At 44.1% G+C, this 27,799-nt stretch overlaps 1 protein-coding gene across 1 annotated transcript in view; it reads right to left on the reverse strand.

Annotated features, from left to right (window-relative positions):
- Positions 1 to 27,799, reverse strand: part of NF2 (NF2, moesin-ezrin-radixin like (MERLIN) tumor suppressor) — a 101,731-nt gene that overhangs the window by 62,780 nt on the left and 11,152 nt on the right. Inside the window, 2 exon segments of the mRNA XM_017855529.1 lie at positions 331 to 453; positions 2,984 to 3,109. Coding sequence (XP_017711018.1) covers positions 331 to 453; positions 2,984 to 3,109 — 249 coding nt within the window.

Raw genomic sequence — 27,799 nt, forward strand, 5'->3', positions numbered from 1 at the left:
CTCTCTCTTTAGCCTTTCTTTGAAACGATTGAGTACTTTTAAGTTAGCTAGAAGAAAACAGGATCCATTTTCAAGGAGATTTTAAGTTAGGTAGCTACTTGTATCCATTCTTCACCATCACACCTTCACAATTTCATCTGACACCAATTTTCATCACTCAACTATAGTTCTGTTCTGAAGACTTTTTTCCATTACAGAACCAAAGGAGCTGACTTTCCAGAGGTAGAATATTTTGCAATACAAAGGTGTTTGTGGTCAACTCTGAGGCCAACTCTGCAACCATTCCCGGGCAAGTTCTCTCAGAACTAGGGGTAGCCTGGACTGATGTACCTGCAAGAAGAATAAATGTTGTGTGATCTCCTGAACCAGCTCCTCTTCGGCATTCTCGGGATAAAATTTGGCCAGGAAGTGAAAGGTGACTGGTTCTTCCTTTGAAACATCATGATCCAGTACCTGCAGAATTGCAGAGCAAAAGACAAACACACTATATTGGCATTTCTTCCTCCTGTGCTATCCTCAAAGAAGCTTTTGCAAGGTGTGCATTACATTTTTTTCCCACTAAATTTATCACATTTCCTGAAAGTTGTGATTCTACAGTTTGAAGCATTCACAAAGTCATAAAGAGGCAATATTCACTTCCCATGGTGTTTCTGAAACAAATTAATCAATAGCCCCAAGAAGTGAGTAGAGCTAGGAATAAGGCATAAATGTTCTCAGGGCCACAGAATAGTTAAAACTAGAAATTTATCACTTAGTAGTCTTGGGCACTGTCCTTTATGGTAGGTGGAAGGTTTTTTAATTATCTGAAGTAGTGGAATCTTCCTTTATTCTTTTTTCTTGCTGCCTACTGCCAATATTTAGGTCCGGGTTAGAATACAGCTTAGAGGGCCGGGCCGGTGGCTCACACCTATAATCCCAGCACTCTGGGAGGCCGAAGCAGGTGGATCACTTAAGGTCAGGAGTTCAAGACCAGCCTGGCCAACACGGTGAAACCCCGTCTCTACTAAAAATACAAAAAAATTAGCCAGGTGTGGTGGTGGAAGCCTGTAATTCCAGCTACTCGGGAGGCTGAGGCAGGAGAATCTCTTGAACCCGGAAGGTGGAGGTTGCAGTGAGCCGAGATTGCGCCATTGCACTCTAGCCTGGGCAACAAGAGCAAAACTCTGTCTTAAAAAAAAAAAAGAATACAGCTTAGAGATGATGAACTAGATCATTATGAAATCATCTAAACATTAACTGAGCAACAGAAGTAAAATGTGTCCATCACGACAACCCTTTGTTTCAAGGAACCTCCAGAGATGCCCCACAAAATACCTGAAGCACAGTCTGTAAACCACTGCCTTTAATCTTCTAACAATTCCATTCACCCCTGTAAAGCTTGAACTATCTGCTCTCCAGAGTGAATTTCAAGACACAAACATGCCATGTGACAGGCTACAAGGCTCCATTAACATGTGTCATAATGTATTTCCCTTGAGCAGCAAGTTCCATGGCTCCTGGTGCCCCCAATCTAATATCCATCTGGCCTACACTCAGCTATGACTAAAATTCACTTTGCTAAGAATCATGAAAATATACAAAAGTTTTGCTGTCTTTGACACATAACTCTCCATGCTCCTGCCCAAATTCTAGATGGCAATGCCAAGGAGATTCAAAATCTGGTCTATGACACCCTCACTGACAATGGCCCCCAGTGGCACTTAGATGTTCATGATTATTGGGAATTACCATCGAACTTACAACCAGCAGGGATTCCAACGTGATGATTTAGATTACTGTGTACATATCTGAACACAATTTGAACACTTAAGCTTTGAGTCAAACTGGTAAAAAAAAAAAAAAAAAAATAGAAAGCTTTCATTATTTATCATGCTCAGGTAGGCAACTGGGGGGCATCATTTGGGGTAAGAATTAGACATTGACTTACTTTGAAGTTCAGGTGTCTTTTGGGAGTTACTGACAAAAGCATACAGTGCTACTCCCAACCTGCTTTTCATGGCTAGGTAGGCAGGTCAGTAAGCAAGTGTATCTCTGTGTGAATATATGAACCCATGCAGAGGGCAGTTCCCTTAGGCAATATTCATTTCCAAGCCACATTAAAATTGCCAGGAGCCCAGCTTGCTTTGCCATGCTTCAGAAGCCCCAGAGAATCCTGAGGACAAAATGGACATTCTTTCACCCTGGGGACCAGGCACTCTGTATTCCATAGATAATATTAATGATTAATTCACGTCAGACTATGGTGTTTCTCAAAAGACTTAAAATTTCCTAAAGTGGCCGGGCGCGGTGGCTCAAGCCTGTAATCCCAGCACTTTGGGAGGCCGAGACGGGCAGATCACGAGGTCAGGAGATCGAGACCATCCTGGCTAACATGGTGAAACCCCGCCTCTACTAAAAATACAAAAAACTAGCCGGGCGAGGTGGCGGGCGCCTGTAGTCCCAGCTGCTCCGGAGGCTGAGGCAGGAGAATGGCGTGAACCCGGGAGGCGGAGCTTGCAGTGAGCTGAGATCCGGCCACTGCACTCCAGCCTGGGCGACAGAGCAAGACTCCGTCTCAAAAAAAACAAAAAAACAAAAACAAACAAACAAACAAAAAAAAAATTTCCTAAAGAACACAAGCCCCAATACTCTCCAAAAGACACAAATTGGTTATTTTAAGTATAAGAAGATAACAGTAATTTTATTCATAAAGTTTTTATTCATTAACTGAAAGGCATAAAGCCAGAAGCAATCAGGCTGGTAACAATGGGTAAAGAAGCCAGGGCCAGCAGCAGTCTAATCCTGGTAACTTCTGCTCGCCCAGGAGAGCCTGCGAGGAGTAGGAAACCAGTAGCATCTCCAGGTCCTGCTTTCTGCATGACTTAATTCAGGAATGTGCCCCCTTCTCTACTACACAGCTACAGCGCCCCAGTGATGATCCTGCTCAGGGAAAAACTGGAATGCACACGTCAGCCCCACTAGTTTCATCGAGATCTAGCCCAACCTTCTTGTCCATTTTGAGCCAGGCCACTGTGTCCTTGATTGTGTACTGCAGTCCAAAGAACCAGGTTTCTCGGAGCCCCAGAGTCCGGCACACCAAATCAAAGAGGTCCTTCCCTTTCCACTTCATCTGCAATAACAAGCCAATGGGGAAGGACACTGTGAGCAAAAATCATAATCCACTTGCACAAAAACCTTTTCTCTGCACTCTCCCACTCTGATTCCAAAACGTGGGGATGATACTAAGACAGCTGATGAGGACTGAATTCCTAAATAATTTTAAAGCTTCCTTCACAAACCCATGAGTGGGAAAATACCAATTAGAGCTTAATGGCTTAATCACTGCAAAGCATACACAATACATCCCTTGGACAGTTCCTTACGGATTTTAACATCCCCAAAGCTGCTAATTGAGGAAAGCTGGTAAATAAGCATCCTCATTTAGGAGAGTCTAGCTTCTTGAGTTAACTTGAAGAGATGGCTAGCTTCTAGGGACATTCATTTCCTTGAAATTTTGTTGATTTTTTTGTAAAATCATTATTTTGCCCTTGATAAAAGGCTAGTATTCCTTTAAATAAGACTGGTTTTACTACAAGTTTTTTTTTAATGTAAAGAAATTATAATCAAAGTCATAAATCATGGAGAAAAAGAACCATGACAGAGCAGATAGTCCAATCACAGGTCTCCCCTATCAAGGATGCCTAACTGAGGCCAAAGGGGAAGCTACTCACCCAGTCACCCAGAGCAATTTCAAACTCCTGGTATCTAAATCCAGGTGGTGAACAGACACCAATATACTGTAGTGTGTTTATCCTATAGCCTCACTTTCAAAAGAACCTGAAGCAATGGCTACTAAACTCTTCTCAGCTATTCCATCTGCAATTTGGAAAAGCAAGTTCAATGTCTTAAGGGAAGAGAATGGCCGGCAGCTTAGTAAATGTTGCCACCTAGTGGCTTTCAAGTTAAACCACCCAGGATGTTCCCATACAACCCCTTAGTTGCTGCTTGCCCCTCCTTGCCCGAACCACCCCTAAATATCAGATGGACATTCAAATACAAACTCAGGTGCATTAGGATCATATGAGATGCATCACAGAAATGGTGGTCATGAAACAGTAATCTTTCAACAGACATGGGAAAAAGGAGACCACTCAACTGCGGAAGCATCCATCCCTTCCTGCCCTCATTAGAAATCTCCACTCAGTCTTGGTACACTGAAGATGTCTAATGAAAAGAAATGAAAAAAATTCTTAGGCAGCCGGGCGCGGTGGTTCATGCCTGTAATCCCAGCACTTTGGGAGGCTGACGCGGGCGGATCATGAGGTCAGGAGATCGAGACAATCCTGGCCAACACGGTGAAACCCTGTCTCTAGTAAAATACAAAAAATTAGCAGGCATGGTAGCGCACGCCTGTAGTCCCTGCTACTTGGGAGGCTGAAGCAGCAGAATTGCTCGAACCCGGGAGGCAGAGATGGCAATGAGCCGAGATTGCGCCAACTGCACTCCAGTCTGGCGACAAAGCAAGACTCCGTCTCAAAAGAAAAAAAAAATTATTAAGGTTTAGAGACTTGCTATAAAACCAAGAAGGGAAAAATAAATTAGACCTCTAATACCTGATTGGTTTTTGCTAAAACCTGATTCTACAGGGAAGTTTTCAAGTAGGCTTTTATTTTAACACATATGAATCAACAGTGGGTTCTCTACAAGGTACTCAACAGGAAAGCCCATTCCTTCTCTGTGTTTGCAGTCAAAGTCAAGCAAAGCAGCAACCTAGATGGAAGAATATCAGGACTGCAGCAGACAAGTAGTTGAGATGCATACTTGCATACTGGTTTTTATCTTTTAGCAGCGCCGTTTCTCCTATCCTTCAGCTTCTGCCCTGTCTCCTCCCTGACTATAGTGGGGCCACTGCAACACTATAAAGATTGAGATCTTTAGGGATTATTTTGAGAAGAATAAAAGAAAATGATGAGTTTTATTTTAACAGATGATCTCCCTCCTTTTAAGGCTGAGTAACAGGCACATCCATTTCCCAGTCTGACAATAAGACAAAGGGCTTTTTAATTCACCAAAAGTTTTAATTTCTATAGGCAGACCTCACTGAAGAAATGTTATTCTGGAAAACTAGAAGCTTCAGGATGCTGATTATCCTCTTGTCTCTATTTTAAGGCAGCTCTAGTATATAAATTATAAATGACTACCTTGCTACAAGATAATGTAACATTAAAGAACAGGCATTAACTTGGAAAAGTTAAACACCCCAGGGTTGAGAAGATCAAGGTAACGATTCCCAATCTGCCGTAACTCATGTTCATGGCGGGGCCGGGCTTTGGCAAGATGGGGCTGTCTGCAAGGGAGGTGTGCAGTGCATAGAAACAAAAACTGCCACGGGAATGATGAGTGAATTTCCTGACTTGGGAGTTTAAATTCTCCAGCATAAAATTATATTAATGCAGTTTTCCTGTATTCCCTTCTACCTGGTTTTTAAAATGCAAAACTGTCTTTGTTGAATGCAAAAAGACAATGTACTTGTCCCCCCTGGCACTTGCAACACAGTGAGGAGAAGTGCATCAACTCTGACACCAATTCAGAATGCCCTACTTAGATTTTTAACTTTGACACAAAGGATCGTAGACTGTCAAGAGTTGGAAATGAGCATGAGCAATTACCTAAGGTAGACTCATCCCCTTTTTGTGCAAATAAGGAAACTGAGTCACAGGATTCTTTGCCAGCTGACAAAGCACACACTGGCCTTTTTCATGGTGATCTAACATAGGCAAACCACAGACCCTAGAGTGCCTCTTCCTGTTCTGTGGGGTCCCTTTGTTCTTGCTGTCCAGCACTCCCCAGACACATTTTCCAGTAAGTAACCAGTGTTTGAAACAAAATCCATTCTCAGAAGAGTCAGATATTGCTCATTTACAGCTCAATGTGAATTAAGCCTCTGTTACCTCCCACTTAGTCTTTCAACAAGGATTATAGAGCACACCCTACATGCCAACCAATGTTAGACACTGATGCTACAAAATGGTGGAAGCAGTGTTTTGCAGGAGAAATAGGCAAGACCTAGGTCAGAGAAGGCTTTAAAGAGCAAGTGAGAGTTAGATGTAGGAGAGAAGGAAGTAAGTCTTTTTTAAAAGTCATGCTTTCTACAGGAAACTGCTAGTCATCTGGTAGAACTGAAACAGAAGGAGGTACATGGCGGGAATGGGGCTCCATGTGGGACCAGGTGGCTCGACTTCAGCCAAAAGCCATGAAGTCTTTGAAGATCCTTGAGCAGAGGAGTCATAAGCTCCAATCTGCATTCTGGATGGGCTCTGACAACAGGTTGGTGTATGAGTTGAAGGAAAGGTGCCCTGGATCAAGAAGGCCAGCAAGTAGGCCAATCCCTGACATAAGGAAGGCAGTAGAAGGGAGAGAAGGCAGCCTGAGAAATGGAAAAGAGGCAGAGTCACAGAACAGGTGCCTGAACAGGACCAGAGGAGACAGAATTAAGAGGGACACCTGTGTGTCTGGCTTGAGTACCAGGTGGTTCCACTAAAGGAGAGAGGGAATCAAGGAGAAGCAGCAAATCTGGCAGGGATAGACAAGTAATTAAGTTTTAGACAAGAGGAGTGAAGGGGCCTGAGGAAACCAAGTAAACACAGCCAAACATATTTGATTTAAAGCCCTAATTCCACTTATAAAATAAAATGTTGTCTTTAAGCAATTAAGAAGTTTTCCTGTTTGGTTAAATCTAACTTCAACATGTTGTTACCGACATCAGGTTCCACTTTTCAACAAGCATGAGGTTTGCTCAGTCTTTCTAATTTGGGTTTCTACTTCCTTAAAAAACAAGCACCACTGCAGGAGGATCACGAGGTCAGGAGATCGAGACTATCTTGGCTAACATGGTGAAACCCCGTCTCTACTAAAAACACAAAAAATTAGCCGGGTGTGATGGCGGGTGCCTGTAGTCCCGACATCTAAACTGGTACTCGGGAGGCTGAGACAGGAGAATGGTGTGAACCCAGAAGGCAGAGCTTGCAGTGAGCCGAGATCATGCCACTGCATTCCAGCCTGGGTGACAGACTGAGACTCTGTCTCAAAAATAAAAAATAAAAAACAAGCACCATTGGTCACAGTTGCTCTGGGTGGTTCTCAGGTCACCCTGGGGAAAGAGGTCTTCGGGTGTGGACGGGGCTTCCAGGTGTCGGCCAACTTGCCAGAATATGACCAAGCTCATCTTCAGTGTCATCACTCATCCACTACACCATGCTGATGCTGTGAAGTGACTCACTGTCCTCTGAACATCTCCCGAGACTGTAGGTGCCTCAGCACAAGGGCAGTATTAGTCCTCTTTCTGCTCCCCACAGTGCCCAGGCAAGTGTGTACATACAAGACATGGCAAACAATGGCTGTCCACAGAATGGACTTGACTACTTCAAAAACTCAAAATTCAAAGACTTAAAGCCAGTTAACTCCCACTCACCCACTTCTTCCACAAATAGTAAACACACACATTGTGTCCAAGCACTGCCCAAGGTGCAGGGGACAAATAGAGAATAAGAAACAAGTCTCTACTCTCAACGGACTAGGATATGAACTGGCTGGGAACAGATAATCATCTCCTTCACTGCACACATAAAACCCCAGGAGTGGGCTTTCAGCACTACAACACTTGTGAGTGCCACCACATGGACACTCAGGGGCTGTGGGAACCTCCTATCCTGGACGGGTAGGGAAACGACATCTAAACTGGTTCCTGGTAGAAAAGAGGAACCAAGTGAAGACTAGGCTTGGGGAAGGAGGAGCAAGCAGGTAAGTATGTTCCAGGCAGAGGAAATAGCATATGCACAGATCTAGAGGCAAAAAAAGAGGTCAGTCGTCCTTACATGAAATGGGAGTAGGATAGTTCAGTCTGGCTGGAGGATAATGCTGTGTTTCCAAAAGGACCAAAACTACCATCTAAAATCAAGAACAAAAAATAATAATAAAATAAAATAAAAATACATAACATCAATTCTTTGTCAACTAACTCTACCTCTCTCATCTGAACCAAAAAACACAGAATGTCTGGTGACCATTTTCTCCATTCTCCCAAGTATGGAACACACTAGTACCATTCTAGAAAAAAGAAAGAAGTTAAATTGTTACCTAAGATGGATGCCTCAGCACATGAGGGCTTAATCATTCCAGGAACTAGTCTAAAAGGAATATAGATAAGTGATGGTTATCTACCATTGGTATGAATCTCTGCACTGTCACTGTGTGACCTTGGGCAAGTGACTGAACTTCCTTGTGCTTTGCAATGGGGATAATAAACAGAACCCATCTTAGCAGACTGATCGAAGGATTAAGTGCACTGATACATTTAAAAACCCTAAGACAGTGCTTGGCCCACAGCAAATAAATACTCAGTAAGGTGTAGTTATTGTTCATTGTAACTCTGCCTCCTCTCCTTAGATTCTCAAGTGGCACTGTTTAAAGCCTCCCAGCCCTGCTTCACACCAAGGATGATGGATGACAGATCACAAAGGGCACCATCAATTCTCACTGAGCTAACCATACTATCACTCATTTGACAAACCTTTATTGAGCATCCACTACGTCCTGGTCATTGTGCTCAAAACAGGAGATAAATGATGAACTGAGGACAAGACACTGTCCCTGTTCATGTCTGACAGGGAAGACAGGTAAATGGACCACAAAAAATGCAACTTGGTAAGTGCTAACAGAACAGGGTGCTGTGGCAACACAACTTGGGCGTGGGTCCCCGGGAGTAAGGTCTTTCCTGAGGAGATGCTGTTTGAGCTGTGTCTTGAAAGCCAGGGGGTAGCTGAGCTGTGGTGAAGGGGCTGACAATAGGGAGGTCACGCCAGCCGGAGGGAACAGCAGGTCTGCCACTTGGGTCCAAGCTGTTGCAAAGTGAAGGAATGTTCTTTGCACTTTTCTAGTATCTGACAAACAGCATAATTATCCTATCTGCAGTACTGAATGTTCAATGCAGTACTGAATATGCAGCTTCAGCCCAGTGCATGTGATAGCTCTGACTCTCCACGCTGATTAGGAACTGGGTTGTTCAGTCACTGATTCGAAGCAGTGATGCATCCTGTAACAATACCTGCGGGGCTCCAAGAACCTAGGACCAGTGGGATGAATTTCATGTTTATTTTCTGATTTAAAAACGTCCTTTTTAGATACCTGATGGCACGTAAGGCTTTCAGGCCCTGCACTCATGCCACTTGAGGGCCTTTTTGTTAGGGTTTATCATTTTTCCTCAACATGTTGCCAAAAGAACAGCTCCTGGTTCTGATTAAATGTTTATTTAATCCCATCACTTTCCACCCAGCCAAAGTGTTCAAACTTACTCTGGATCCACCACGGTTCCCTGCCTCATCTCAGCCTAGTGAAGAAGAGGGAGGCTAAAAGGCAGATGCTCATTTTGCAGAAGGAAAGAGAGAGGTGGAAAGGTGACTTGCGGTAAGAAGAAAGGCAGAAAGCACAAATGTGGACTCCAATGCCTGGAAGCTCCCTTCCACAGACCTCCTCCTCAAGGTGCCCTTCAGGCATAGAGGCTAATGGGAGGAGTCTGGAAGTCCGATGCTTCTCACCTTTGTGGCTGTGCTCACCCATTACTTTAACAGGCTGCAGTGCTATTTCATAGATATATACTTGTGCCTGTATCATAGATAGATGTGTATGAACTTTATAAACAGGACTAAGTGCTGTCAGCTTGCTATTTTTTTGTAGGAGCTGAATTTATGAGCTTTACCCAGAGTGAAGTGCTCGTAATTTGTCAACCTAGAATGTTTTAAGTAAATAGCACTAAGCACTTATGTTCCACAGCAGGAACATAGCTGGAATGCCGTACTCCTCTGTTATAGGAAGCAACCAGCACCAATAACCTGCAGGACTGATTGAGGTCTATTAACCAGGGAAGCATTAGGAATAACATCTACTGAACAGCCATCTTGCAACTGGCCAGGTTGAGACTCAACCCTAAAACTGCCATTTGTTTTTTGCTTTGACAGCTGCATTTCTCCCACTGCTTTCTTTGGGACATACAGCCGTCAACAATCGAATCCTGGTACCTGCTGATACAACAGTGCGGGATGAGTAAGAAACCAGAACCATGGGACAAGAAAAGGCCACAGTTTGAAAAGGACAACTTTCTTGAAGAAAGTGAACTGAATTTGGCTACTATATATGAAATGCCTAAGTATTAGAACCTATGGAGAAATGTTGACTTTAAAGAGAAGACTAAAATATAGAAAAAGCTAAAAGAGAAGCAATATTCCATTTCATAGAGGTCTGGTGGGCTAAATTATCAGCCACACAAAGAATGCTGTTTGACTGGCTGTCTCCTCCGCAGAAAATGAAAGAGAACCGACGAACTCAGCATTCACTTAACAGTTCTTCTAATTAGCCCACAAGCTGCCCTAGCATTTACCATAAAAATTGTCAAAAGGTTAGCTCCCATACAGATAGAGCAACTAAAGGAACGGCGTCTCCCCAGGCTCAGGACATGGGCCACATGTCTGCCATTATTTCAGAAACAGAAAACAAAGGATGATGTGATTTCCGCTCTCAATGTTTATCCATAACTGACTTCTGCAGTCATAGGTGGCCTAAGAGAACAGATTTATAGGAGACTTGAGAATTAAGATGCTAATGTACCAGATCCAAACCTGAATACAACTTTTGTCTGTTTTGAAAAATAGATGCCAGGCCGGGCGCGGTGGCTCACGCCTGTAATCCCAGCACTTTGGAAGGCGGAGGCAGGAGGATCACAAGGTCAGGAGATCGAGACTGCGGTGAAACCCCGTCTCTACTAAAAATACAAAAAATTAGCCAGGCGCTGTGGTGGGCGCCTGTAGTCCCAGCTAGTCGGGAGGCTGAGGCAGGAGAATGGCGTGAACCCGGGAGGCGGAGCTTGCAGTGAGCCGAGATCGCGCCACTGCACTCCAGCCTGGGGACAGAGCAAGACTCCATCTCAAAAAAAAAAAAAAAGATGCCAAATACCTCAATTTACAAGAAAAACACAATGGAAAGTTATAAAAGTAATTTTGCTGTGCAGTGAGTAATAAATTCCATTAAAATCTATTCTGATTAAGCGAAGAAGATACAAAACTGTAACGTACATCTAACACTGATACTCTCAATTCAGGGTATGGTATCACCACACAACAAAAGTTGTTCTTGTGTCTCATGATTAAACCACAAAACCACCATGCCATTTCCTTTCATAATTAAAGGATACACCACACCTCAACCATTATTCTCAACGTGAGGGAAAAAGAGATCCTCCAAATAGAAATAGATCATGGGTCAACACCTGTGAAAAGAAGTGCAGGGAAAAAAAATAGATCATAGCAAAAAGAGAAAGAGAGGGAGAGAGGGAGACTTTTGTCCTCTGCTCTACCAATCTTGAACCCTACATCCTTCATTTAAATCTGGGCAAGATCTCACATACGTGGAGGCTGGGCGCAGTGGCTCATGCCTGTAATCCCAGCACTTTGGGAGGCCGAGGAAGGTGGATCACCTGAGGTCAGGAGTTCAAGACTAGCCTGGCCAACATGGTGAAACCCCGTCTCTACTAAAAATATAAAAATTAGCTGGGCGTGGTGGCGCACACTTGGAGTCCCAGCTACTTAGGAAGCTGAGGCAGGAGAAGTTGCTTGAACCTGGGAGGCAAAGGTTGCAGTGAGCCAAGATCACGCCACTGCACTCCAGCTGGGGTGACAGAGCAAGACTATCTCAAAAAAAAAAAAAAAAAAGATATCACAAACTTGAAACCTCCTCTTTGCAAAAATCCCAACTCTAATCTCTTGCCCTGTCAGTTTCTGCCATAATCAACTACAGCAAGTAATTTTCTTCTCCCAGTTCTCCAATCATCTCTGTTATTATGCCAAATCTATTTAAATTATTACCTTCAACTCTTCATCAATTGCTTCCTCCCTCCTTCAACCAATTACTCTACCTTATTACAACCCAGCCTATGTCCTCCCACATCAGCAAACTTATGTGCTTCCACTTATTTGTAACCAGACCTTTCTAAGATCCATCCCTTTGTCTCCCTGCTGTCCACACCCATTACCACATACATGAATCACTATGGGCTTTACATGTATTGAAAAATGAGGTACTTGTCTTTCCCCAAGTTTTCTGTCTTTCCTCCAATTCTGCAGATCACAAACTCCTTGAAGGGAAGGGTATACACACACACACACACACACACACACACACACACACACACACATACAGATTAAGTCTCCCAGAACCCTGGCAAGTGCTGCATAATCTGTGGATACTCTATAAATCCTTGATGCTTGTGGTTGGCTGACGATGTTGATGATAATCATGATAACTAGATGAGGCTTCTGAGCAGAACAGTCTTCTAAGTAATGATTGCAATGAAGCAAGAATTTATGACATTCGTTATTAAAAATGTAATTGCATAATTAGGCCTTAAGGTATATATTTTACCCCTTTGGTGACACATACTGATTTCCTCTCTCTAAAAATACTTTGGCAAGGAAATCTAAATCTCAAAGAACCAAAGAAGAAAATTTTCCACAGAACAAAGGAGACTAGTAAGAAACAAATCACAGCACCTTGGGAAGCCACAAAATGGAGCTTTTAAACTCTGATAAGTCTTTCAAAACCAAATGAATTACAGTTTTTTAGGGGGAAAAAAGGCCTTATGCTTGCAGTTTCTGGCATCTTTCCCGTTGAAGTGCAGAGCAGTTATGGGAGCGGCAGAAACCCAGCAGGGAGGTCTATATCCTAGATTCTCTGCCTCAACCACACACAAGTCTATGACTTGGGTGTGCCATGCAGCTCAACCGGGTCTCAGTTTCTTCATCTGTAAATCTCTTATGAGCCATGCAATCACCATATTTTACTATGCTGTAAACAAAGAAGATTCGCTTCAAAGTTGACTGACAGATGACAAAGCAAAAAGAAACAATACAACCATGGTGCTATAAAAGCAATACAGTCCCCACAAAAGCAAACACAACAATCTCTATCTTTGGAATTTAGCTCACAACATGAGAGCAATCATAGCTCTGTCAAACAGCTATAAAACACCCAAACTGGCTTTGCTGGGTAAGTCACTTAACCTCTTTGGGTCTTGGCTTCCATAATCATCCAGTGGTCTTTCAGGATTAATACCACTCTCTGAGTCTATAAGCTTGACATGACTTTGTATAAACCATGCAGCACTTTTTCATTGCTACAATAATTTTCTTTTAATCCTTTAACATCTCATTCTGTATCTTAAAATCATTTTCAGGGATGTAAATGACTTCACCTTTAGTTTATGTGTGGATTCACATTCTTTTCCCTCATTCAGCGTCTGCTATTATGTTCCTTACTCCTAATAATCATGAGTTGACTGTATAATAATGAACTCTCTGATGTAGTAAAATTGGGAATGATAATGCTGCTGAAAAATAGAAGTTATTATCACCTAGCATGTTATTGATATTCAGTAATTGGCAATAATTACAAATGTGTGATATACTGAGAATAATTTTGCAGAGCACTACAAATAGGAAACAATAGTAAATTCAGCACAAATAAGGCACAAGGTTAAATTTCAAATGCCTAAACATCAGGTAACAACTACCAGACTATGAAACACAACTCCTAACTAAGTATCAACCAACTGATCACTCCTGCCCTGGACAATAATTGTGGTTAGTATGTAACAATGCATTCCTTCAAAAAAGCTCCCAGCACAACAGAGCTAGAGCATGATCTATTCACATGAACCAGCTTCTATAGAACTCAGACGTTTGCCTGGAAATAAATTTTGAATATTCTGTTTCTAGCTTGACCTTTTGATTAAGTTTCATGGTCATCAATGATAATAAAACTGACTTTAATAACATTAGAAGGTATAGGCATGAGTGGGTAGGACTGGTAAAAATATCTGCAGATGGGGCCAGGCGTGGTGGCTCACACCTGTAATCCCAGCACTTTGGGAGGCCGAGGCAGGCGGATCACGAGGTCAAGAGATTGAGACCATCCTGGCCAACATGGTGAAACTCCGTCTCTACTAAAAATACAAAAATTAGCTGGGCATGGTGGCATGCGCCTGAAGTCCCAGCTACTCGGGAGGTGGAGGCAGAATCACTTGAACCCAGGAGGCAGAGGTTGCCATGAGCTGAGAGGGAGCCACTGTACTCCAGCCTGGTGACAGAGTGAGATCCTGTCTCCAAAAAAAAAAAAAAAAAAAAGTCTGCAGATGGATAAGAACTACTGTGGGCTGAACACTAACATATTTATGAGACTGATTTAATCTCAAAATCAATATGATTAAGATAGTAGGGAGATGTACTGTTGGTGAATTTAAAACCACAGATCAGTCGAGATACGTTTAGTAATTACTCCGGGCTTCAGTTTTAAGTTTATCTGAATGTCCAACTATCGAAACTATTGAAACAAGGCTAAAACAGGCGAGGTGGAGGGAAAAGCTATAAGCAACATAACTCACTAAGAGAAAGTTTATGTGAATTTTTCAAAGCTAGGTTCAAATTTGGCAAAGAAGCAAAAGAGAGAACAGTAGCGAAAGAGTTGGAAGAGAAAAGGCTGTGTCTTTAGAAATGATGCAGTCTGGCACCACCTAGTGGTGCCACAGAGATTCCTGCACTAGGACAAGCACCTTGAGTCAACACGAGTGACTAAGGATTTCATCAAAATTTTTTTCCCTTAAGTCAGCACTACTTTGGTAATAAATTTTGATGTGCTAAAAGTTTCCTAAAACACGTGGATTTAGAACCTAAATTAGACAAAGCACAGACAGGAGGACAGAACACATCATCCTGTAACAAGAATTGAGAAGCCTCATCACCAGCTGGCTAGAAAGATTAGCAGCTCGGAGAAAACTCAATTCTGGGATTTTAAAACCCAGCACTTTAGTTTATGAAATTAAAAATAAACAAGCACCAAAAATGTTCTTGGACAGGAATGCAAAACTAGCATGAATAATTGGAGAAGTCATCAAAAACAAAGAAAAAAGAAAAATTTCAAAATGACACATAGGGACAAAAGAATGCAGAACAATTAACTATGGCAGAAATCTGAAAAGAATCCTTCTATCACCGTGGACATCAAGCTAAATAGAGGTGCATTACATAGCACGTTACAAAAAAGAAGATGTAGCCAGGTGCAATGGCTCGCGCCTGTAATCCCAACACTTTGGGAGGCCAAGGCGGGCGGATCATGAGGTCAAGAGATCGTGACCATCCTGGCCAACATGGTGAAACCCCGTCTCTACTAAAAATACAAAAATTAGCTGGGCGTGGTAGTGCACGCCTGTAGTCCCAGCTACTCGGAAGGCTGAGGCAGGAGAATCGCTCAAACCCGAGAAGCAGAGGTTGCAGTGAGCCGAGATCTTGCCGCTGCACTCCATCCTGGCGACAGAGCGAGATTCTGTCTCAAAAAAATAAAGGCCGGGCACGGTGGCTCACGCCTGTAATCTCAGCACTTTGGGAGGCCGAGGCGGGCGGATCACGAGGTCAGGAGATCAAGACCATCCTGGCGAACATGGTGAAACCCCATCTCTACTAGAAATACAAAAAAATTAGCCAGGCGTGGTGGCAGGCGCCTGTAGTCCCAGCTACTCGGGAGGCTGAGGCAGGAGAATGGCGTGAGCCTGGGAGGTGGAAGTTGCAGTGAGCCGAGATCGCGTCACTGCACTCCAGCCTGGGCAACAGAGCGAGACTCTGTCTCAAAAAATAAATAAATAAATAAATAAAATAAAATAAAGAAAAGAAGATCCTTCAACAAGAATATGGCATACGGTGAGTTCACTTTATTTGGACTAATAGAGGGTCTACAATTACAAATGCATGGATAATCTGAATAAGGTTCAAAGAAAATGAAGTCAATGATTAAAGGAGAAAATTCACAGTGCTTCTGGCATGAGACACTTCCTGTTCTCACACTCCCAGCCCATGACAACATAAATAGGTAATATTTCTCAAATGCTTACTACGGGTCAGGCCCTGGACCAAGTGCCTGTAAAGGTCCACCTCATTCATGTCTCAAAACAACCCTGGCCGGGCACGGTGGCTCACACCTATAATCCCAGCACTTAGGGAGGCCAAGACAGGAGGATCACTTGAGGTTAGGAGTTCAAGGCCAGCCTAGCCAACATGGCGAAACCCCATCTCTACTAAAAATACAAAAATCAGCTAGGTGTGGTAGTGCGCTCCTATAATCCCAGCTATTCAGGAGGCTGAGGCATGAGAATCGCTTGAACCCAGGAGGCGAAGGTTGCAGTGAGCCGAGATGGTGCCACTGTACTCCAGCCTGGGCGACAGAGGGAGACTCCGTCTCAAAACAAACAAACAAAACAAAAAACCCTATAAAAAAGATACTATTATTCTCATTTTACAGATGCAGCAACTGAGGTTTAAAGAGTTAAGTTCAAGGTCACTTGGGAAGCAGGTAGCAGCAGCAGGGCTTTTCCCAGGCCAATTTACCCCTTTCATCAGGGCTGTAGCTCTTATGCTTTAAGCAATATTCTTCCTGTCCTCTAGCAGATTTTCTCATGCCTATACACTCAAGTCTTGAGACGACTTCCTACCAAAGAAGGAAACATGAAAGGGAGAGGAGCACTGTGAGCCTCTTCTGCCCAGATCACCTAAAATAAGATGCTAAAGCTGAGGGCCCTTGAAAGTGAGTTCTTCCCCTCATCTTTCAGAAGAACTGAGGCCTGGGGGAAATAAGTGATGTCACACGGTCACATGGTGGAGCTCTGTCTAGAAGCCTGGTGTTCAGACATCAGTTTAGGGACCTTGATGGTTTTACACAAGTAACACCCTGATTGCATGCAGGAACCAGACAAGAGAAAGTGCACTGACTTCCTGAGCTCAACTCTGGCCAGGCTTGACCCAAATTCCCTTCTGCCTGGCTGACCTCGGAGACTGAGGATGGGCTTTAGACCTCAGAACCTCCTGAATCTTGAGCCTAGAAGGTCTTCTGCTCATTCTTGGTCACGGAACAGCCTGATCCCTGGATTCACTCGATGCTTACATCTGCCTAGTTTTGTCCCACCCCCTAGTGAGTCCCACTGCTGTTCAGGTTTCAATGTGACACCTCGCCCAAAGCATTTGCCTTCTAATTGTTTCCAATTTCCAACCTCTCTCTCCCCACCCCAAACCCCAAACATTCCAAATCATTTTGCATGCCAACCATTTTAAATCACACTCCTAGTAAAAACTTCAAAGTTCTTCATCGCATCTGATGAATACAAGCCTCTTTAACCTGGGCTTCATGAGCCTCCAATATCTAGCTTGAACCTACCAATTCACACACATCTCTAGCTGGGCACAGTGGCTCTTGCCTGTAGTCCCAGCTACTTGGGAGGCTTAGGCAGGAGGATCACTTGAGCCCAGCAGGTCAAGTCTGTAGTGAGCTGTGATAGCACCACTGCACTCCAGTCTGGGTGAGACCCCATTTCAAAAAAAAAGAAAAAGAAAAAGAAAAAAAAAGGCCAGGCACGGTGGTTCACGCCTGTAATCCCAGCACTTTGGGAGGCCAAGGTGGGCGGATCACAAGGTCAGGGGATCAAGACCATCCTGGCCAACATGGTGAAACTTCGTCTCTACTAAAAATACAAAAATAAGCCGAGTGTGGTGGCACACACGTCCATAATCCCAGCTACAGGAGGCTGAGGCAAGAGAATTGCTTGAACCTGGGAGGTGGACGTTGCAGTGAGCAGAGATCACGCCACTGCACTCCAGCCTGGGTGACAGAGCAAGACTCCGTCTCAAAAAAAAAAAAAAAAAAAAATACAGGCTCTTCCAAAACTGAACTGTCAGTGAGAGGGAAGCGGATTTTAAAAGTTAAAGAAATAGTATCGCCTGAACAGACAACTAACTTTTCAAAATCTGTACATGAAAGAGTCTCAGAATAAAGATGTTACCAATTGCTATCTAGGTGGGCATACCAAATGTTATGAGACGACACCAGGCTGAATACAGGCAGGAGCATTCTGACTATGTTAAATATGCAACTGGACAATGCTTAACTCTTATAAAATAAGACTCACTTTAAGCCAAAGGTAAGGAATTCTCATTATATCATGGGCAAGTGAAAATGACTCACTTACAGAAAATGTCCACTTGATTCAAAATGACAAACTAGACACTGAGGCAATGTAGCAGGGATCATTAGTCATGTCATTCACCCGGCAAAAATGTAAGCCACTGGCAAGCTTACAAAATGCTTTTGAGATAGTATCATACACCAAATGCAATAAAATAATGCCATAGACAAATAGTTAAGTTGAGGAAGTCCTTCAAAGGATCTCTTCTTTCCACTTTCTTTTTCCTGTTTACCAAATACCTAAGTTCTCTCCAGGATTCTAATCTTTTCTCTCCTACTCCTCTTTTACACTTCCTATTTGGGTAGCATAGGATAGTGGGAAAAGGGCTGGCCTGAAAGACAGATGATCTGGCTTCAAATCTCAGTCCCATCACTTAGAAGCTATGTGGTGACCTTGGGCACAAAGAGGAGGAAACTCTTGAGCACAGCCTAGAAGGAGAATGAGTATAGTTCTGCCAGGCAACAAGTGAGAATGGCATTCCAGGCAAAGAGAACAGCCTATGCAAAGGTGCGGCAGAGTGAAGGAGGGACCAGGACAACGGGCCCAGAGCAAGAGGGTACGTGAGGAAGTAGAGGAGAGGCTGAGAAGGTGAGCAAGCTGACGACAGGCACTGAACTTCTTTCCTTTTTAAATTTATTTTATTTATTTATTTTTTGAGACAAGGTCTCATTCTGTCACCCAGGCTGGAGTGCAGTGGTGCAATCAGGAAGCTCATGGCAGCCTCGCCCTCCCAGGCTCATGTGATCCTCCCACCTCAGCCTCCCGAGATGCTAGGACCACAGGTGCACACCACCACAACCGGCTAATTTTTGTATTTTTTGTAGAGACAGGGTTTCGCCGTGTTGCCCAGGCTATTATTTCTTTTAGATAACAACCACTATATATAGCACTTACCTTGTGTTAGGTACTATTCTAAGTACTTTGTCAGAAATTACTCAAATTTAATTCTTGTAACACCATGAGGGAAGAATTAATTACAATCACCATTTTACAGATAGGGAACAGAGGCATGTGAGGGGGTTACAGAGCTTTAAGGTTGCAAAGCTGGTTAGAGGCAGAGCCAGGAATCAAACTCTGAAGTCTATGCTTGTAATCTCTAGGCTATGCTGCCTCAGCAGCCCCAACAAGGAAACTGAAGCTTGGGCTAAGACTTGCTCAACTTACATGAGAGCCTCAATTTGAGGTTCAAATAAGCAACTACAGGCTTTACTGGTCGATATTAAGTGAAAGGGTGTGCCCATCTATTCTCCCTAGTCTCTCACTACCTACCTGTCCCTGCCCTATTCTGCCTCTTTCAGTATAGATGGTAGCTTCACTGAGCCTTTAAGCATGCTATGTATCCTGTCTAAGCCTCCATTTCCTCACTTAAAGATGAAGCCAATTACAGAACCTAGGTCCAAAGTAGCCCTTGATCACTGCTAGGAGGTGTTCCCTTCCTGGTCCACGTGGCACCCAGTAAATCACAGGGCTGGGTGTGGTGGCTCACACCTATAATCCTAGCACTTTGGGAGGCTGAGGCAGGAGGATCCCTTGAGCCCAGGAGTTTGAGACCAGCCTGGGCAACCAATGTAGGAAGACTCTTTTTTTTTTTTTGGAGACGGAGTCTCTCCCTGTCATCCAGGCTGGAGTACAGTGGCTCAATCTCGGGCAACCTCCACCTCAGGCAATTATCCTGCCTCAGCCTCCCAAGTAGCTGGGATTATAGGCACATGCCACTGCCCCCAGCTAATTTTTCTATTTTTAGTAGAGACGGGTTTTTCCCATGTTGGCCAGGCTAGTCTTGAACTCCTGACCTCTGGGATCCACCCGCCTCAGCCTTCCAAAGTGCTGGGATTACAGGAATGAGCCACCACGCCTGGCCGACCCTGTCTCTATTTTTAAAAACAAATACATAAAAGAGACAGAGTCTCACTACAGGCTTCATGCAGTGGTACGAACATAGCTGACTCTAGCCTCCAACTCCTGGGCTCAAGTGATCCTCCCATCTCAGCCTCCCAAGTAGCTACAACTATAGGTGTGCACAACCACGCCTTATTACTATGTTTCTTTTTTTTTTGGAGACAGAGTCTTGCTCTTGTCGCCCAGGCTGGAGTGCAGTGGCACAATCTCGGCTCACTACAACCCTCGTCTCCCAGGTTCAAGCAGTTCTCCTGCCTCAGCCTCCGGAGTAGCTGGGACTACAGGCACAAGCCACCATGCCCAGCTAATTTTCGTGTTTTTAGTAGAGACAGGGTTTCACCATGTGCCCAGACTGGTCTCGAACTCCTGGCCTCAAGTGATCTGGCCGCCTCAGCCTCACACTGGGATTACAGGTGTGAGCCACCTTGCCCAGCCTATTTTATAATATCTCTTGGATGAATAAATGAGTCCCTGTTATATCAAATGAGGTAGTGTGTATTTAAAGCACTTAGCATGGCACCCAGCACAAAGTAACAGCTAGTCCCTAGCCCTTTGTCCCACACAAAGACAGAATGGGGTCTAGTGGAGGGCAGCACTAGCCAGCATTTGTCCTCCCTTCCTTCTTCACACCCCTTCATCAGCACTCATGCATTCATCACTCACCCCTGCCTGTCCATGTCCTAGACCTCAGTAGTGGCACCCATGCCATCCACAGGCACTGCTTAAAACCCATGGGAGAGGCCAGGCATGATGGCTCATGCCTGTAATCCCAGCACTTTGGGAGGTCGAGTCGGGCAGATCACAAGGTCAGGAGTTCAAGACCAGCCTGACAAACATGGTAAAACCCCGTCTCTACTAAAAATACAAAAATTAGCCTGGCGTGATGGCGGGTGCCTGTAATCCCAGCTTCTCTGGAGGCTGAGGCAGGAGAATCCCTTGAACCTGGGAGACGGAAGTTGAAGTGAGCCGAGATCACGTCACTGCACTCCAGCCTGGGTGACAGAGCGAGACTCCATCTCAAAAAAAAAAAAAAAAAAAAAAAACCCATGGGAAGACAAAGCAGTAAAAAGGTAGGTAACAGGCCAGGCGTGGTGGCTCATGCCTGTAATCCCAGCACTTTGGGAGGCCAAGGTGGGCGGATCACCTGAGGTGGGCAGTTCGAGACCAGCCTGACCAACATGGAGAAACCCCGTCTTTACTAAAAATACAAAAATTTGCAGGGCGTGGTGGTGCATGCCTGTAATCCCAGCTACTCGGGAGGCTGAGGCTGGAGAATCACTTGACCCCAGGAGGCAGAGGTTGTGGTGAGCCAAGATCGTGCCATTGCACTCCAATCTGGGTAACAGAGTGAAAGTCTGTCTCAAAAAAAAAAAAAGGTAGATAACAGTCTTACTTCTGAAACACAAAAAGAAGTTTCTTGGTGCACTAATATAGAGTATAGAACTATTACCCTGTACAATCCACTGCCCTCCAGAGTTTACATCCTTTAAGGGGATGGTTTGCCTGGTCCTAGGGAGTCTAGGATTTAAGATTTTACTGAAAATGCCAGAATTGTTCTGTCTTCCCCCTTTGAAAGTTCCTTCCATTATTAACAACTTATGTCTACTTGTATGCTGGAATGATCTGTAATGTTGGTATTTAATCCAATCATAATCCCACTTAGGTATGTGAAAACATTTAGAATGCCAAACAACAGGAGAAAGAGGCTTTGTTTTCAATATGAGATAGTATTAGGATCTCTCACAACTTCCTATTTGGTTTTTCTTACTGAGAGATTGAATTATTAGAGTAAAATTCCAGCCTAGATAAGAAATAACTTAGCCGTTTAGCCTCCTGGCAAATTACACTCAGCACCCACTTTCTCAAAATGACAAATAACAATCTTTCAAGTGGAAAAATCTTCCAAAGCATCCAGCCAATTGTGCAATGCAGCAAGCAGTGCAGGAGATTTTTCCCCCTATCTCTGCAGTAAAAAGAAAAAAAGTCTGAACTTATTAGCATAAGGTAACTTGACTCATATGCTAACTGCCACCGGTTCTGAACTTGAGTCCTTCTTGAAAAGCCACCTACATTTGACCTCAATAAAGTCAATAATTCTACAAGTACTCCCTCTCTCCTTTTTTTTCAAAATGCATCTGCCATCTCCTTGCATCAGCACCTTGCTCAGTTAATGGACAACATAAAAAGCAGGCAGGAGAGTAAAACTAATCACTTATCTGAGTCCTATCATCATAAATCAAACTATGATTACTTTCAACAGAATATGTGAACATGGTTTACAAACAGGTTTTTCCACTGGAAATCTGAGGTTCAGAGAGGTGTAATGGCTTGATAAATCACAACAGGGCAGTGCCCATGGTAACCAGAGCCTCCTACTTTAGGCCAATTATGGTCCCTTCCTTATCTTCCTTTCTGCCAGTGACTATGCATTCCATGAATCCTTGTAAGAACTCTGCAGGGTCAGCATTATTAGTCCCATTTTACCGATGAGAAATAAGGTCCAGAGAGCTACATATCTTGTCCAAGGTAGAAGTAGTTTAGCTAGAATTCAAGCCCAGGTCTGTCTTCTTTCAAAGCCCATGCACTTTCTACTACTGCTCTGCTACTCAAAGTGTGGTCCTTGGGCTGGTGGCACAGGCACCATCACCTGAGTTTGTTATTAATACAGAATTCTCAGTTCCATCCCAGAACTACTGAATCAGAACCCACATTTGTCAAAGATTCTCCAGGTCATTTATGTAAAATTAAAGTTTGGCAAGCTTTGCACCATACCATCCAGCCTCTCTGAATGTCACTACTATTATCCTTTTCTATAGATCAGTGGTTCTCAATGTGGTCGTGGAGGTTGGGTAGGGAGAAAAAGGAGATTGGAGGGTGCCCTCCCTAACCCAGGGACACCTGACAATGTCTGAAGACATTTTTGGTTGTCACAACAACTGGGATGGGGTGGGAAAATGCTACTGCCATCTAGTAGGTAGAGGCCAGAGATCCTGCTAAACATCCTAGAACACACAAGACATCTCCCCACAACAAAGAATTATCCAGCCAAAATGTCAATCGTGCCAGGGTTGAAAAACCTTGCTCTAGCTGATAATACTGTCTAACATCTTTGGGTCTGGAATCTACTTAATGAAGGAAAAAGAAGAGCTTTTCCTGGCAAAATTATGGCTGAAAAAATGTCATACAAAATCCCTTTCCTGGACGGACATGGTGGTTCACACCTGTAATCCCAGCACTTTGGGAGACCAAGGCGGGCAGATCACCTGAAGTCAGTAGTTCAAGATCAGCCTGGCCAACGTGGTGAAAACCCGTCTCTACTAAAAACACAAAAATTAGCCGGGCACGGTGGCATGCGCCTGTAATCCCAGCTACTTGGGAGGCTGAGGCAAAAGAATCACTTGAGCCCGGGGTGGCGGAGGTTGCAGTGAGATGAGATCGCACCATTACACTCCAACCTGGGTGACAGAGCGAGACTGTCTCAAAAAAAAACCCCCAAAAAACTAAAATCCCTTCCCTTATAGGCTAGTCTCTCTTAACCTCTCACAACATCTAACATCTATCATACCCTAAAATTCACCCATTTAAAGTGCACAATTCAGTTTTTAGTATATTCACAGTGTATACAATCATCACCAGTTTTAGAATATTTTCATCACTTCATAAATAAAACCTTGTATATTTCAGCTATCACACCCTCTACCCCATCCACTTTTGCCAGCCCTGAGCAACTACTGATTTACCTTGTCTCTGTAGATATGCCTATTCTAGACTTGCATATGAATGGAATCATATGTGTCCTTTTGTGGCTGGTTTATTTCACTTAGCATAGTGTTTTCAAGGTCCATCCATGTTACAGCACATGCTGGTACTTCATTCTATTTTATTGCCAAATAATTCCATAGTATGGATAGACCACATTTTGTTCATCCATTCATCAGCTGATGTATATTTGAACTGTTTCTATCTCCTGGCTATTATGAATAATACTACTATAAACATTCACACATACGTTTTTCTTGTAGACCTATGTTTTCATTTCTCTTGAGAAGACATCTGTAAGTTGAATTGCTGGATCATATGGTAACTCTGTTTAATTGTTTGAGGAACTGCCACAATGTTTTTCTTTTCATCTTTTTTGAGACTGGATCTCACTCTGCCACCCAGCCTGGAGTATAGCGCCACAATCACAGCTAACTGCAACCTCAAAATTGTGGGCTCAAGGAATCCTACCACCTTGGCCTCTCAAGTAGCTGTGACTATAGAAGAACGCTACCATACTCAGCTAATTTTCTTTCTTTCTTTTTTTGAGACGGCCTCGCTTTGATTACCAGGCTGGCAGTGCAGTGGTGCAGTCATGCCTCACTACAGCCTCTCCTGGGCTCAGGCGATCCTTCCACCTCAACCTCCCAAGTAACTGAGACTACAGGTGCGAGCCACCACGCCTGGCTAATTTTTAAATTTTCTGTAAAGAAAGGGTCTCACTTTGTTGCCCAGGCTGCTCTCGAAATTCTGGCTTCAAGTGATCCTCCCACCTTGGTCTCCCAAAGTGCAGGGATTACAGGTATGACCCACCATGCCTGGCTAACTAGTTTGCTTTTCAAACTGGCTGCACCATTTTACGTTCTTACCAGCAGTGTAAAAGGGTTCAAATTTCTCCATATTCGTTTTTTTTTTTTTCTTCTCCACCCCAGGCTGGAGTGCAGTAGCACGATCTCAGCTCACTGTAACCTCCACCTCCCGAGTTCAAGTGATTCTTATGTCTCAGCCTCCAGAGTAGCCGGGACTACAAGTGCATGCCACCACGGCTCGCTAATTTTTGTATTTTTAGTAGAGATGGGGTTTTGCTATATTGGCCAAGGTAGTCTTGAACCCCTGGCCTCAAGCAATCCACCTGCCTCAGCCTCCCAAAGTGCTAGGATTACAGGCATGAGCCACCACACCCATCCTAATTTTTGTATTTTTAATATAGACAGGGTTTCACCATATTGGCCAGACTGGTCTCAAACTCCTGGCCTCAAGTAATCCATCCACCTCAGCATCCTAAAGTGCTCAGATTACTGGGGTGAGCCACCTCACCTGGCCCTTTGATCCATATTCAGTTTTTTTTGGGGGGGGGAACAGAGACTTGCCCTGTCACCCAGGCTAGAGTGCAATGGCATGATCTCAGCTCACTACAACCTCCTGGGTTCAAGTGATTCTCCTGCCTCAGCCTCCCGAGTAGCTGTGATTACAGGTTCCTGCCACCACGCCCAGCTAATTATTATTTATTTTATTTTATTTTATTTTTTTGAGATGGAGTCTCGCTCTGTTACCCAGACTGGAGTGCAGTGGTGCGATCTCAGCTCACAGCAAGCTCCACCTCCTGGATTCATGTCATTCTCCTGCCTCAGCCTCCAAAGTAGCTGGGACTACAGGTGCCCGCCACCATGCCCGGCTTTTTGTTTTTGTATTTTTAGTAATGGTGGGGTTTCACTGTGTTAGCCAGGACGGTCTCGATCTCCTGACCTCATGATCCACCCGCCTTGGCGTTCCAAAGTGCTGGGATTACAGGCGTGAGTCACCGCGCCCGGCCTAATTTATTTTTAGTAGAGATGGGGTTTCACCATGTTGACCAGGTTCGTCTTGAACTCCTGACCCCATGATCCGCCTGCCTCAGCCTCCCAAAATGCTGGGATTACAGGTGTGAGCCACCATGCCCAGCCATGAGTTAATTTTTGTGTATGGTGTGAGGTAAGGGTTTAATTTCAATTTTTTTTTGCATGCGGCTATCCAGTTGTCTCAGATCCATTTGTTGAAAGGACTATTCCAGCTGGGTGCAGTGGCTCACACCTGTAATTCCAGCACTTTGGGAGGCTGACGCAGGCAGATCATGAGGTCAGGAGTTCGAGACTAGCCTGGCCAACATAGTGAAACCCTGTCTGTACTAAAAATACAAAAATTAGTCGGGCATTGTGGCAGATGCCTGTAGTCCAGGTATTCAGAAGGCTGAGGCAGGAAAATCACTTGAACGAGGTGGAGGTTGCAGTGAGCCAAGATTGCAACACTGCACTCCAGCCTAGATGACAGAGTGAGACTCCATCTCAAAAAAAAAAAAGAAAGAAAGGACTATTCCTTCTCACAGTCTGTGGCATGTAGCAAGAAAAGACAAGACAAGACAAGACAAGACAAGACAATTCTCCCTCGCTGAATGGTCTTGGCACCCTCGTCAAGAATCAGGTGACCATGAACTCTCAACTCTATTCTACTGGGTTTATTTCTGGACTCTCAATTCTATCCCGCTGATCTATACATTTATGCTTACACCAGTACCACACTGTCTTTTTTTTTTTTTTTTTTTTGAAATGGAGTCTCACTCTGTCCCCCAGGCTGGAGTGCAGTAGCACAATCACGACTCTCTGCAATCTCCACCTCCTGGGTTCAAGGGATTCTTGTGCCTCAGTCCTCCCAAGTAGCTTGGACTACAAGGGTGCACCCCCATGCTCAGCTAATTTTTGTATTTTTGGTAGAGACAAGATTTCGCCATGTTGCCCAGGCTGGTCTCGAACTCCTGACCTCAAGTGATCTGCCCATCTTGGCCTCCCAAAGTGTTGGGATTATAGGTATGAGCCACTGTGCCTGGTGACATTGTCTTGATTATAGTTGTTTTATAGTATGTCTTGAAATCACAAAGTGTCAGTCTTTCTGCTTGTTCTTTTTCAAGATTTAGCTATTGTGGGTCCCTTACGATTCCATATGAATTTCTGAATTGACTTGTCAATTTCTTTCTTTTCTTTTCTTTTTTTTTTTGAGACGGAATTTTGCTCTTGTTGCCCAAGCTGGAGTGCAATGGCGCGTAATCTCGGCTCACCACAAGCTCTGCCTCCCAGGTTCAAGTGATTCTCCTGCCTCAGCCTCCCAAGTAGTTGGGATTACAGGCATGCACCACCACACCTGGCTAATTTTGTACTTTTAGTAGACACGGGGTTTTTCCATGTTGGCCAGGCTGGTCTCAAGTGATCCGCCTGCCTCGGCCTCCCAAAGTGCTGGGATTACATGCATGAGCCACCACACTTGGTGACTTGTCAATTTCTACAATGAAATGAACTGGGATTCTGACGGGGATTATGTTGAACGTGTAGATCAATCTCCAAAGTACTGTCAACTTGACAATGTTACATCTTATGATCCATGAACAAGAGCTATTTTCTACTTATTTATATCTTCCTTCTTTTAAAAATGTTTTATAGGCCAGGCATGGTGGCTCACACTTGTAATCCCAGCACTCTGAAGGGCCAACATGGAAGGATTGCTTGAGGTCAGGTTCAAGACCAGTGTGGGTAACACAGGGAGACTATCTCTACAAGAAATTTAAAAAAAAAAAAAAAAATAGCTAGGGATGATCGTGCATGCCTGTGGTCCAAGCTGCTTGGGAGGCTGACGTAGGAGGATCACTGGAGCCTGGAAGGTCTAGGCTGCACTGAGCCATGATTGCACCATTGCACTTGCTCTCACTTCAGCGCAAGCCCGAGAAAAAAAAAATCAATTAAATCATTTAAAAGGCCAGGCTGGGCGCATTGGCTCATGCCCGTAATCCCAGCACTTTGGGAGGCTGAGGTGGGTGGATCACCTGAGGTCAGGAGTTGGAGACCAGCCTGGCCAACATGGTGAAACCCCGTCTATACTAAAAATACAAAAATTAGCCAGGCTTGGTGGTGCACACCTGTAGTCCCAGCTACTCAGGAGGCTGAGGCAGGAGAATCTCTTGAACCTAGGACTCAGAGGCTGCAGTGAGCTAAGATCATACCACCATGCCCCAGCCTGGGCAACAGAGCAACA

This window comes from Rhinopithecus bieti, unplaced genomic scaffold, assembly GCF_001698545.2.
Source record: "Rhinopithecus bieti isolate Rb0 unplaced genomic scaffold, ASM169854v2 scaffold_36959, whole genome shotgun sequence".
Taxonomy (NCBI): domain Eukaryota; kingdom Metazoa; phylum Chordata; class Mammalia; order Primates; family Cercopithecidae; genus Rhinopithecus; species Rhinopithecus bieti.